Source organism: Gouania willdenowi, chromosome 13, assembly GCF_900634775.1.
Source record: "Gouania willdenowi chromosome 13, fGouWil2.1, whole genome shotgun sequence".
Lineage (NCBI taxonomy): Eukaryota > Metazoa > Chordata > Actinopteri > Blenniiformes > Gobiesocidae > Gouania > Gouania willdenowi.
In genome coordinates, this window is record NC_041056.1 from 9,329,912 (window position 1) to 9,343,999 (window position 14,088).

The following is a 14,088-nucleotide window of genomic DNA, read 5'->3' on the forward strand; positions in this document are numbered from 1 at the left end:
GCAAAAATGTATTAAAAAGAGCAAAAATATGTCAAGAAAAAGTGATGAAAATAGGTTAAAATATGGCAAGTTTGGTGTAGTTTCAAAAAAGAAAAGGGTAAAAATAAGCAAAAAATATATATTTATATATAGTATATATATTTTTTTTTTTTTAGTTTCTTGAAGGCATCTGACGACCCATTTTGGCCAAATGCAGAGAATCTAAAAAAAAAAAGCAGTTTTAGATCACCCTACTAAACAATAGTCCTGGCATTTCTGAAATATCAAATAAAATCCCTCTGTGGTCATTACTACGTTTATAATATGTGTTTTGAATTCACATTGGATTATTTCCAGGCAGGAATGAAAACTTTGTTTAACTTGTATCTGAAATTAAACGAGCTCAGCTGGCTTTTTTCTTGTTAGTGGCTTTAATAATCTGTCTTCTCTGCACATAAGTGTCTGCATGTCACTGTTACTGCATGAAAGAAAAAAGTACTTTTTTTTTTTTAATTCCTCAGTTGTCCCACATACCTCCAAATCATGTGCCAAATTGATTAAAAAAGATGAGAGGTGCCTCCCATGGCAAAGGATGAAACTATGAAAGAACCAATAAGTGAGTTTAAAATAAAGAAAATCAGGTAATTGGGGCTTTAATTATCACAGAGGAAGAGAAGAATATCCATTTGTGTGCTTGAGGTGGGATTAAAACCAGTGACCACCACATGCAATATTAAAGTCTCTGCTTATAAATCTGCTTGAATGGAGCTCTGTCTTTTTGCCAACATACATAACATTAATCCACTTTCCCCAGAGAGAGCCTTCGGCATGTGTCTATAAGCAGCTGGATTTTCAACGCATTGCTTTTCTAAATGATGACAGACAGAATGAGTGAGCTGCTCTTTCATCATGTAGCAGGAATTGACATATTAGATATATAATATTTAAACTCTTTATACTCTTTAGTACTTTTTTTTGGAGATTTATATCAGGATCAGATCCTCGAACCATCTGTTATGTGTTTCTAGAGCATCTTGGGGAAAAAGCATAAAACTGATGTTCCCACTTTGAGAGGGAAAGAAGAGGAGGTTTAGTGGAAGACAGGGGTGGACTGGCAATCTGGCATACGGGACATCGTCCCGGTGGGAGGAGGGGTTTGAAGAGCGAGTGGAGGCAGACATGGTGACAGGTGGCCAAAAATGGTCCAAAAGTGGCAAGAAAATCATGTAGAGTGACTAAAAAGGGCCAAAAGCAGTCAAGAGTTGCCAAAAAAACGGGCAAATAAAGAGACACCAGGTGGTATTAATGGCAAAGGTTAACTTAAATGGGCAAAATGTGGCAAACAATAATGAAAAATTGCAGAGATGTGGAACAAAAAGAGGCAAAATGTAGGGAAGAAATAAAACAAGTGGTATTTATAGGGCAAAAGTTCACTTATTTGGATGAGAAGTAGCCAAAAAAATATAAGAAAGGGCAATATTTGGATGAAGCTGTCAAAAAAAAAACTTGCAAAAATGGACAAAAAAAAAGGGGGAAAAAAGGATATTTACTTGCAAAAGGTAGCTAAAGTCAGAAAAAGTGTCAGATCTTTTGGAAAAGGGGCAAAAATTAGACAAAGCAAGTTGCAAAATGTAAATAAGTAAAAAGGGGTAAAAAAGTGTCCCCCTTTTTTAAGGTTTTTGGGGGAATAATAAATAAAATTAAGACATAAAAATCCACATGGCGAGCATCACAAGGTTTAGTGGAAGACAGGTATACTGGCCATCTGGCATACCACACATCATTTCGGTGAGCCGGTCTGATCCACTACGTTTTTTTTTTTCTTTATGAGTGAAGAGCAAGAAAAGAGTGTGAAGTGACTAAAATGGGCCAAAAGCAGTCGAGTGGCCAAAAAACGGGAAAATAAAGAGGCACCAGGTGGTATGGCAAAGGTTAGCTTAAATGGTGAAAAAAGGCAAAAATGTGGAAAAAAAGAGGCAAAATGTAGCGAAGAAATTAAACAAGTGGTATTTATTCGGCGAAAGTTGGCTTATTTGGATGAAAAGTGGCCAAAAAATTTAAAGAAAGGACAAACTTTGGATAAAAGTGTCAAAAAAAGGAAAAAATGGGATAAGTCTGAAAAAAGTGTCAGAACTTTTTGAAATGGTGCAAGAATGGTACAAAAGGAAGTTGCAAAATGTAAATAGGTAAAAAGGGGTTAAAAAATTTCCTTTTTAAATTTTAAAGATTTCTTGGGGAATAATAAATAAAATGAAAAGAGCCACATGTTGAGAATCACTGACCTATTAACAGCTTCTACATGGTGTCTGCTGATAATGTAGTGGACTGGTCTGGACAGAAAATGCCAGGGCTGAATGTTTGTCCCTGTCTACCACTGGTGGAAGAGAAGAGAAAAGGTTTTGATGCTTTATGTAAGTCTATAGACGAGACCTTGGTAAATACCATGTGTCTCTGCCTCGCCGCTGGGTGTGTGGCCCCATGGTTTGTAACGTGTTCCTCGCTCCTGATTTGCACTAGAACCTTGTGGCCTTTCCCGTGTGTTATCAGAGCCCCTTTAGTCTGGCAGTCTATCTGTATTTATGCCCTCTGTCCCTGCTGACCTCCACTGCATAGGCCCTTTAACATTCAGCAGAAAGGCCTTTTCTTTCTGACTCAATTCCTTTGTGGTAACTACACAAGTGTGTGTGCCTGTGTGTGTGCCCGTGTGTGTGCCTGTGGGGGCTTTTAAGGGTTCGTATATGATAGAGGTGTGTGGGTCACTGTTTGAAAGAGCTGTTAAAGCTAGTGTGACAGCAGCGCCTGAGTTGTGCTGAGCGTCCAGTTTCACTGATTTCTCACCTCTGCTACTCAGCAGAATGAAAAGACTTCCCCTGGTTCCCGTCTCGTTTCCTTCCAGTGATGAATAAGTACGTGCATCTGTCTTTTATAATAGCATGTGGAAGGAACTTTAGTGAGGACGATGGCAGCGGACGGATTTCCTCAGGACTTTAATCTTACGATTCTTGTCATCATGTTGGATATGGTGAATACTTTGAGTTCCCGATATGACACAGGGCTCGCAATAACAATACGATATTTTTAGGAAGGAAAAAAGACAAGAGAAACATTTATAGTTGTAAAATAACCATGCTTTTGTTTGACTCTAACTAGACGTGTCCAATATCTTCAACTCAGCAAGAATATTAAAAAACAAAACTATAACAATCTGGTGTGTCTCCAATAACTATATATATTATTTTTTTTTATTTATTATTATTTTATTTTTTTTTCTCCTAGAATTAGTTTTTGATCAAGTTTGTCATACTGTATTACAAATATAGAGTTGCAGTATTAGTAACAAGTTGTGCCACCTCAGATATTTACAGTATATGCTGTGCTGCACTTTATTATTTTTGATTAGATTTATTTTTGACAAAGTGAAAGTATAGAATACAGTTGTTTAAGATTGTGTTGTTTTAATTTGTAAAAGAATAATAATTTAAAAAAAAAAAAAAAAAAAAAAATTATCAATTACTAGACATTTCAGGCGACCCCATTTAAACTCCAGGCGACCCCACATAGGGTCCTGACCCCAAGGCTGAAAAACACTGGGCTAAACATTTAAAGTAGTGTTTTTGTCAAACCATGGTGTGTTATTAAAGTTTGTATGTAGGTGACTCGTGGGTTAATAAAACAATCATTCACTGTTGTGGTCTAGGTCTCATGTGAATTACAAAGAAAGTGCTTGTAAAGATTGGGCAATAAGTCGATAATAAAACATTACAAGATGTATCATCAAGGGTACTATGGTATCATGAGGGGGGAGTCGAATAATAAATATTGTTTTCATTATGTGTTTATATACCTATATAGTTGAAAAGGTTATACACAGAGTAGGTATATAAGTATGTCTATGATCATTCAAATAAAAGCATAATTATTTTTCCAATGGCAACTTTTGGGTTTTTCTCCATTCCATTCATTATCACAAACCCATTATGTAAGTTGTATTGTATCATGAACTTCGTGTATTGTTCCACCTCTACTTGCTAGCATTACTTTGGTTGATATATCCTTGCCATGCCGCATAAATTGTTGTATAGAGATTCAGAAAGTCATTAAGAATGCAAGTTTGACTAATATTCTCAAAATGCCTGTTTTGATTCTTGTTTTTTAACATATTATTAACAATTAAGTTTGATGTGTTTGAGTCAATTTTCGTCTAAAAAAAGAAGGTCTGATGAAATCTTTTGCCAATATTCTAAGTAATCCTGAAGTCTTAGTGGATTAAATCTGGAAATAAAAGTGTTGTTTTTCATCTACTGATAATGAAAGCGGTAAGAAAGGTTTTTTCTTACCTTTAAGGGGTCCCTATTGGAGTAACCCCAGTACCTTGCTTTGTTTTGACACATAAGTCATCTGAACTGTGCTATTGTAGAGTGGAGCGTTGGCTCTTGGCAAAGGTGTTGCTTCTGTCAGTCTGTGATCGTGTTAAGGTGGAAGAGATGCCAAAAGAAAAACTCAGGGTAGGCGAGCTGACTCTGCCTGGGAGCTCTTTAGAATGGAGATGAGAAGCGATAAGTGTTAATTGATTCCCTCTTATTGGTGACAAGGCCTGGACAGTTAGAGCTCTTTATTACGGAAGAAAAAGATAAAACCGCAGTCAGGGGGTGTGAAACTGGATCATGAGAAGAAAAGATTTCCTGTTGAAAAATGTCCGTATCTTGAGTGTGACTCATGAGCTTAAAAAGCTGGCTACCTGCGCCTCTGTTTTACTACCAGGGTGATTCATATGTACACACACACACACACACACACACGCGGGCAAGGCAGATAAGATCATCTCATGTTAAATTATAGGGTGGACACACACTCACTCGATATTACACACGAACCAAGAGATAAGATTGTCTAAATGGGATTGAATTGGCACGAGTCTGAAGGTCAAAATCAGGGGAGTGTGTTTCTGACAGACAGGTCAAAGGCAAATCCTCTGAAAACATTACACCACAGACATTTCCTCCACAATTTAGTTAAAGTAAAAAAAGATCATCACACTAGCTGCGTTGCCATTACCCTTGGAAATGCGTAAAATCTAAATGGCGCAATAAAAACTGGTGATGGAAACATCTGATTAATAAAAAAAAACACTCAAATATCGCTAAAAAGTTATTACGCTTTCATGAGGAGGTTTTTCAGACATTTCACTATTGAAATGTATCACAAAATCACTATGGAAACGCTTTTTCCACAATTACACGTCACAGAACATGACGTACCTGGTCATGTGACCACTTCTCTCAGAGAAAACATGGCCGTCGTGAGACAGGGTAGTTTGACCCTACTGATGATGTGTTGTTGCATTAGTAATCCTATCCTTATGTGTAGACAGAGTAGGAGATTGTGACATTTTTTAGTATTTTTACTTAAAAATTATTGCTGCCACATTGGACAGAAAACAACAAAGAAACGCAAAGTGTTTTAAGGAGTTTTAGAGCGTCCATCTAATTGTAGCAAAGTCTCGCGGGATGAGATTTCACAAGAGTTACGAGGCTCCTCCTTTTTTGAGTGTATTTCTAAATCAGTAAATTTACTTGTACTTGAGTATATTTGAAAAGAAGTAATTCTTTACATTTTTACACCCAACCGTTACTGAGTAAATTATAATTTTTTGCTCTAAAACGATCAACAGACATTGTGAAACTAAAAAAAATGAAATGACCAGACAACAATCAAATGTATCACATTGTAGTCGACCAATCAGATTAAACGTAATGTACAATCAGATTAAACGTAATGTACGGCGTCAAAACAGCCTTGAATGGAGGTTATTTTCTCAGTTTCAGAGTTTATAAATGTAGCTTTACTTGAAGTTTTTATTTTTAATTTATTGAGTGTGTTATTTTATTTAAAAAAGAATTGTACATCTTGACAAACCTTTTATTTTATACAGATGCCTTTGTGGTTCAAGTTCCAGATGTGCAAGATCTCATCTCTTCCTTTTTAAGTTTATACATGAGATGTTTACTGTATACAAGGGAACTGTGGCAAGATTTATTACCAAAAATAAACATGAGGGGTTAAAGTAACTAGTAATTTTTACTTTGAGTACTATTTAATTGAGTTACTTTTTACTTAACTTGAGTCGTTTATGCGTGACATCCTTGTACTTGTACTTGAGTACAATTTTAATCAAGTAACAGTACTTCTACTTAAGTGGGATGTATCAGTACTCTTTACACCTCTGCCCAAAACAACCTTCAATGGAAATACGTTCAAATTGCAATGATATACTTTGCTGAAACTTTAGAAATATCGCTTTTATTTTGTGAAAAACTGTAACGGAGAGACAGCTAATGCATCAAACCAAGCAAGTACATAATCAAAAACTGTTCTGTTCTCTCATTTGCATAATGTCCCCTCACTCCACATCGCTCTACATAAGTATATAACTGTGAATGTATGAAAATCAGAGTTGAATATCTCCTGTGTGTGCGTACTAGTGTAAGTTGGTCTACCTACTTCTGTTGAGCTTGGCTCTTCTATCCTTTTCACATCCCTACTACATGTGCTATTACATTCCTCCTCTAATAACCAACAGAGTTTGCTCCCAATCCAGCCACAATAAAGAGCTACTGTTCCCTGTGTGTGCGCTACTTACGTGTGTGTGTGTGCTGCAACAACAGCCTCTTATCCTTGGTTAGTTCCACTCATCTTGTCATCTACTCTGATACCGTATGGGGAGCTGATTACAGATTGATTGAGATCGTGTCCGTCAGAAAAACGACGGACCACCACGAGGTTGCGTTTTAGAGGTTGATGGAGAGCAAACCAAGGACAATAGGAATGTTGTCCAAGAATGTTTCATGTCTGTGTGAGGGCTCTTCTATTCGTGATGGCTCAGTACGGACTATGGGAATCATAGAGCATGCTTTAATCAGAGGCTTGGAAAGTTCTACATGTATGCAAGAAAACCGACATTACATTTGAACCAGGGTTGTGTTAACTTGGGCGGTACAATGGCAAGATGAGTTTTGCATTATACTGTAAGGCTGATTTAATGCATTCAGTAATAAGGGACTGCAGTAATAACTGGATAAAGTATTGGATATTGTAAATCAGACATGGGCAAGTGGCAGCCTTGGGACAACATGCAGCCCTCAGTGTAATTTCGTGCAGCTCTCAAAGTAAGTGCATAATTTTAAAAAAAAAATAGCTAAAAACACACAAAATGACAGATAAAATACACAAAATGAACACCAAAAACACACAAAACAACAACAAAACACTGAAATGACTGCAATAACACAGAGAATGACAGATAAATACACAAAATGACTACAATAATGCAGAAAATGACAACAAAAACACACAAAAGAAATTAAAAAGCTCAAAACATAAAAAAAACACAAAGATGACTCCAAAATCACACAAATTGGCTACAAAAATATACAAATAGACTCCAATAATGCACAAAATGACAGAAAAAACACAAAATGACAATATAAGTGCCCGCAAAGACCCCAACAACACACAAAATGACAAAAACACTAAAATTACTTCAAATACACACAAAATGCTATAACAGTTACACACAAAATGATTCCGATACCACACAAAGCCAGTATGAAATACAAAAACTGTCTCCAAAAAAACATAGATGACAGAAAATTACACAAAAAGACTCCAAAAACTCACAAAACAAGAACAAGATTATAATAAAGTGGAAAGAAAAAAATACAAAACAGCAACACAAACACTGAACACTTTACTCTGTTATTAATCCTCAGATCGGTCATTTTATGCTAAATTTATGCTGATAATGTTGGCGTCGCATAAATCACATTTTTGTAGCCCCTGCTGTGATAAAAGTGGCAAATCCATTTTGTAACTTCAGGGAAAATAATAAAAACCTCTCTTTTTATATATATTTATATATGATTGGTAGTTAAAAATGATGCTGTCTCACCCTTTATAATACTTGTATTATGACCTTGTTTTTCACAACAAATGCTTTGCTCGTATTCTGACCATTATTTGAACTGTACGCCCTCCTTCTCTGGAACAAAGCTCTCAGTCATGACTCAGTCAAATAATGATTATGGCTCTTTAAGTACCTGTGTGAGAGGTGGAACTGGCAGTCATATTTGAGGAATGTGCTTGAGTAAAGCTGCCTTTGAATGCTTGCTGAGGAAGTGTCATAACAGCAGGTGAAAAAAAACAAGACATGGGACGACGGGATGAATTAGATTTACAGCGTCTGCCTGTGGCAAACAGCCATCAGTGCACATTGGGGTGAATAATGCACTCACCTAAACAGAGATATTAGCATTTTCACTTGCTACTTTTTTGGTTGTGTTAAAATGGAACTAAACTAGATTGGCAATACCATTTATTGTACGAGGATTCCTGAAATGAAAAAGCTACAGGTCATTAAATATTTGGCTTTTATATGGTCACCTCTAAACCTCTGGCTTTATGAGACAAATCTATGGGTCTGTTAGGGTATATATGGTACATAACAAAAGAACGCTCATATTGCAAGTAATAACAGTGTGACCATGACTCATTGGACAGAAGGGTCATCTTCAAAACCAAGAGGTTTTTGGTTTGATTCCAAGGCGTTTGTCAGAAGATCCTTGGGCATAACACTAAACCCTGAGTTACTCACAATGTCATCAGTTCTATCTATTCCCTGGTGGAAGATGATGTTCTGTTTTGGGGAGTATTGATTAATAATGTTTCAGGCAATTTTCTTCATTTTACAAAGCATCTAATGTTTACCGGTGTTTGTTTATTTGTTTGTCTGTCCATTAGGAAGATAACATTAAAAGCACTCAAGGATTTTGACAAAATGTTTTCCAAAGAAAGACCTTAGGCCAGAGATTTTCAACCTTGGGGTCATGACCCCATGTAGAGTCGCCTGGAAATAAAATGGGGTCGCCTGAAATGCCTAGTGATAATAAAATATTAAAAATAATTGATTAAAATTAATTGTTTATATATTTAAAAAATAAATGAATAAATAAATTCATTTTTTTTTTTTGCACGGATAAAAATAAAATAAAATACATAATTCAAGGCACATGTACATAATGAAATAATGTCCCCAATTTCCACCATTAATAAAGTCAAATAATAATAGTGTAAAAGAATAAAAATAGAAAAAACAATAAGATTAGAAAAATGCCAGTAATATAAATAGAATATATACAAAATAATACAAATATCCAATTATATACAAACAATAGTGACAATAATATCACAGAAATAGATATACAATACACTGTTTAATTATTGTTTCTTTTCAAAAGAAAACACCACATACATAAATACACAAAAAAAAAAGCGGTATGAAAATATCTGAGGTGGCGCAAATTGTCACTTTGTTTTTGTAGCACGGTACATAACACACATGAACAAAAAAATGATCTTTTTAGAGAAGGAAGGTGCCAAAAAGGTGTGATATAAAAATGAGGCCACGACAAGAAACAGATTGGGAACCACTGCCTTTGATCATTGAAGATTCCATTAGATTTTAAAGGTGATCTGGATCATTATACTGATCACTCATGGTACCAGGATCAGGATCACTAATCATTCATGGACATCCACCCTTTGGTTACACGTGGGCTTTTGCATGGGTTGACTTGATACACAAGGACCTACAGAGATGTGATCGATATGCACTCACTAAATGTAGTTTGTATCGTTCAATAGCAAACAGCGCAGCTGGCTTCACTACTACATTCTGTACGCTTGTTTGCTAATCAATTTGAAACAGCTCAGAAATACTATAACAAGTGCTAAATTGTCCTCAACTTAATTAACAAATTCAATATTCTGAATTTTGTGTATCCATATACAAAGTCTGCACTGGTTCTAACGGGGTGGGTGGGTGTGGGGGGGTTGGGGGGGGGGGGTGCACCAATTTCAAGCTTGAACACACTGCCTCCTTCAACTCTTGGTCTCAGCTCTGTTCTCAGTGTCTGTGAGTGACAGACTTAGCGCTGCGGCAGGTTGTCAGTTTGACAGACTACCATTACTCTCAACCACAGCCCCCACTAGCACCTTACTTTTACAGCTCCAGCAGCTTCCTCCTCAATTACAGACAGAAACAACAAACCAGGCCAGCGTCATCACCCTGTCAGCTGTCGCGCACTTTCTACTGGTGCACACACACACGACCACAAATGTACGACTTAAGGAAAAAAAAAGGAAGAAAAAATAAACTGTGGATTTTTTAGTCAGGGCACAGGTGCTTTTAATTTCATTTCATTTCATTTTATCAGTAAAAAACTAAGGCAGTGGTCCCCATCACCCCATAGCAAATACATTTACAAAATGGATAAAAGGTTTAACCCTAAACTCATGAAAATAACATAACATAAAATGTGCATTTTTTAGAACAGTACTAATAAAGTTATCTTTGAGTGCAAAGAATTGTTCAGCAAAGCCGTCCTCGCCCCCTTCCCCGTCACAAAGTAATCACGCCCCCCAGCTTGGGTACCACTGCATTAAAGCTGTTACCCCTGCAAATTTTTTCCAAAATAAAATCATAGTGTATACCTCATAAATCAATGAACTTAGCATCATTTACTCCAAAAACTAAAGAAATAGCATACAAATCTTTGCTTAAAGGTTTGTTTTGATTTTCAGTGTAAACACTCCATTTGTTGAAATTTTTGCACATTGCATTGTGGGATGTGGAGTCCTGTAAACAGACGCATAGAAGAGTTTTTCCTTCATTCTTTCTGTGATTTCTTGTGTTTCTTCGCCAGACGAGGAGGTAAATTGATCCGCTTGACAAGATTTTGGTTCTAGTTTGTTCCCATTATTCCGATCTCTGCGACTCCACATCCCACAATGCAATTTGCCAAAATGTCAACAAACGAAGTGTTTACAATGGAAAACAAAACAAAACATAATTTTCAGTAGCAATGTCAACCTTTTAAATCTGTTTTTCAAGCAAACTATCATGGATTTATTGATCTATGAGTCTGTCACTATGTCTTTATCTGATAATCTGATGTTATAAGTATACCGTATTACATGCACACACGCACAAACACACCTAAATGTATTGTGTATATTTGCTGAATATAATTGATCCTAATCCTTGCAGTTTCTGTTAGATCACATGTGTCAAACTCAAGGCCCAGGTGCCAAATCCGGCCCTTTAGAGCATCCAATTTGGCCCGCAGGAGAAATTGAAAAATGAGTGAGAAATCATTAATCATTGTGTTAGTTTTGAACTAATTCAGTTGTAGATATCTCAGTCCCTCCAAATACTCATTTCACTCTCAATGTTTCCAAAATCTTGCCATTTTCCTCAAATTATTTCACAAAATCAAATAAAAAATGGTCAAATTATCCAGGAAATGCAAAGTGAATATTATGCAGGGACTGATATCACTTATCACTTTGATATTGTCTGTGCTTTACATATTTTACACATAATTTATATGTGGAAGTGCAAACTAAGGCACATTTCGGTTGAAAATGACTTGTTTTCTTTGACAAAGGTTTTTGGCCCGCTTGAGATGAGATCAAACCAGTCCGTATTCGGCCCTTGAACTAAAATGAGTTTGACACCCCTGTATTAGATGTAGAAGAAGAAAAAAAAGCAGATGCGCTGCTGTCCAACTGTTGCCCAATGAGACAAAAACTCAACAGGGTTTATTGATTGGTTCTAAGAAGTTGCATTCATGTGTTTTTAAATCAAATATAATGTTCAAATGTAATGTAACAAATGCTCTCTAAAACTTCCCATTGTTTGTACTGCTTTGTTTGCAGGTATGAGATCAAGTATGATAAGGAAGACTACGTGCTGAGAGTGAAAAAGGCTTCAGTGAACGACGAGGGAGTGTTTACCTGTGTGGCTGAGAATCGCGTGGGAAAGTTGGAAGCCTCAGCTACGCTCACCGTCAGAGGTACAAAGCAAACCCTTTTGGTTCATTTTCTATAACTGGCACATAACTATCAAACCCACAGATCCCTCAGAACACTGTTGTGGTATGGAAATATGAGCTTCTGATTCTACAGTTCAGTCCATATGGAAATGCAGAATGGTTCATACTCCCAAAGCCAAGAGAGATGTATAGAGTCTATAAATCTGTTCATTTATTTACAGTTTTTGCAAACCACATCCCTTTATGCTGTTGGCCAGTTACGCTGAAACCATTCAGTCAGCAAAACCATTTCACAGATTACTGGTGCACACCGTCAGTGTCACACCTGGGGTTTGTAGGGTTAATAAAAACATTCTTACCACATTTTTTTCCTCTTCTCACAATGCTTTTTTCCCCCATTAAATGTTCAAGCGTTTAAAGTCTCACCAGACTGCTTTAGAGCACACAAAGAGCCAGAGGGAGGTTGTTGTTGCTTTTTGGAAGCCAGATTTGTGAAGGTAGGATATTAGTGAGCAGAAAGAGACACAAGAGCAACATAAAAGGCTCAATGCTGGGAAAACTAGCCTCTTTGAAAGTCATCCTCTGAACCTGAGAACTTTAGAGCAGTGGTTCTCAAACTTTTTTGCCTCAAGTACCCCCTTTTCTCTTATTTCTGAATCCAAGTACTCCCCTTTGTCTATCTACTACATTTTGCTCAGAAAACTATTTAAAAACAAGAGCATAATGATGGAATGAATGAGTGATGACACACATTTTAAAGAATCTCATTTTGTAAATAAGGTTAAAGAAACAGTATCTAGTAAACTGCTTCCCAACCTTTTTTGGATCGTGACCCCATTTTGATTTCAAGAATTTCCTCTGACCCAAAGACATTTTTTTCCCTAGAATTTGTTTTTAATCATGGTTGAGTTCAGATTTTATTTTATTTTTTTCACTGTATTTTAGTTGAACTAGATTTTTATTTCACAAAGTGAAAGTATAGAAATACAGTTATTTAGGATTGTGCATTGTTTTAATAATAATAATAATAATAATAATAATAATAATTACAAATTCCAGGCGACCCCAAGGTTGAAAGACACTGATTTAGTGGCTCCTGAATAGATTTATTTCTACTTTATTTGTTAATTTTCCACTCTCTCTCTCTCGCTCCCTCTCTTTCTCAAGTACCCCTCTGTAGCGCCATCGTGTACCCTTAGGGGTACACGTATCCCCATTTGAGAATCAATGCTTTAGATGGTGGCTATGGGTGTAATCTGCTTTCTCTCTATCTTTTCCTATTTTCTCCATTTTGGTCTGTTATGAGTATTAAAACAATATATATTTCCCTTTATGGTAGAAACATTTACCACCCCCAGAATCATTTTTCTTGACAGAGATGGTCCAGTAAGACAATTGTCCCCAGTTTCAACATCAAACTTGATTAATCTCACATTATTTTAAGCAACAGAGACTTTAAACCAAAAAAAAAAAACATTTCTTAGGACAACATCTACTGAATCCTCTCTGTCTTGATTACACCGTGTCAGAATTGTGTTCGCCCCAACACAACATGTCATTCATTCTAATTTTGTTTTTTTGTTTTTTTTGTCTTATTTAATTCTGGTTCTCCTGTTGTATGTGTTTGTCTTTTGTTTCTTTTGTGTTTCCACTCCACCATTGTTGTCTTCAGCTCGCCCTGTTGGTAAGTACCCATCCTTCTGATTTGATCCCATCCCGCATGCTTTCTCCTTATTCATTGGTGCAACTGACTGCTCAACATTCGAATACCATGGCTTTTTTAACATGAATGCATTCGACTAACACGTTGATGTGGCATCAAATTGTCTTTTAATGCAATTATTGTTTGCAAGCAAATAGTTGTGAATTGTGACTAAATGGCAAATGTTAGATTTGTACATTTATTGTGGATGTGAGACATTTAATTTTTATGTTTATGAGGCTCAATATATTCAATTCAAATTTCAAGCACTCCAATCAAGCCAAAATAATCCCAAAATTTGATTGATAAACTTGTATTAAAAAAAAAAAAAAACCTAATGAATGACTTAAAATTGGTATACCAGATGCCTTTTTTGTTGTTACTGCAAAGGTTTTTGTTCAAAGAGTTTTGGGAGTCATTTTGTACACAGTCTAAAAACAACTAATTTATGGATCAAAATATGAATGTTGTGTGAGGTATTATTTATATTTTTTGTCAGAATAGCTGGAGTTCCTA

General features: G+C 36.1%; 1 protein-coding gene across 11 annotated transcripts in view; it reads left to right on the top strand.

The window, feature by feature from the left end:
* The window catches only part of robo2 (roundabout, axon guidance receptor, homolog 2 (Drosophila)), a 401,621-nt gene that overhangs the window by 314,489 nt on the left and 73,044 nt on the right, over window positions 1-14,088 (top strand). For 7 of the 11 annotated variants that reach the window (XM_028464058.1, XM_028464066.1, XM_028464064.1 and 4 more), the window contains 2 exons: window positions 11,755-11,891; window positions 13,543-13,554. In XM_028464058.1, coding sequence (XP_028319859.1) covers window positions 11,755-11,891; window positions 13,543-13,554 — 149 coding nt within the window. The remainder of the gene's footprint in view (window positions 1-11,754; window positions 11,892-13,542; window positions 13,555-14,088) is intronic. The other 4 variants (XM_028464059.1, XM_028464065.1, XM_028464061.1 and 1 more) reach the window with 1 other exon arrangement.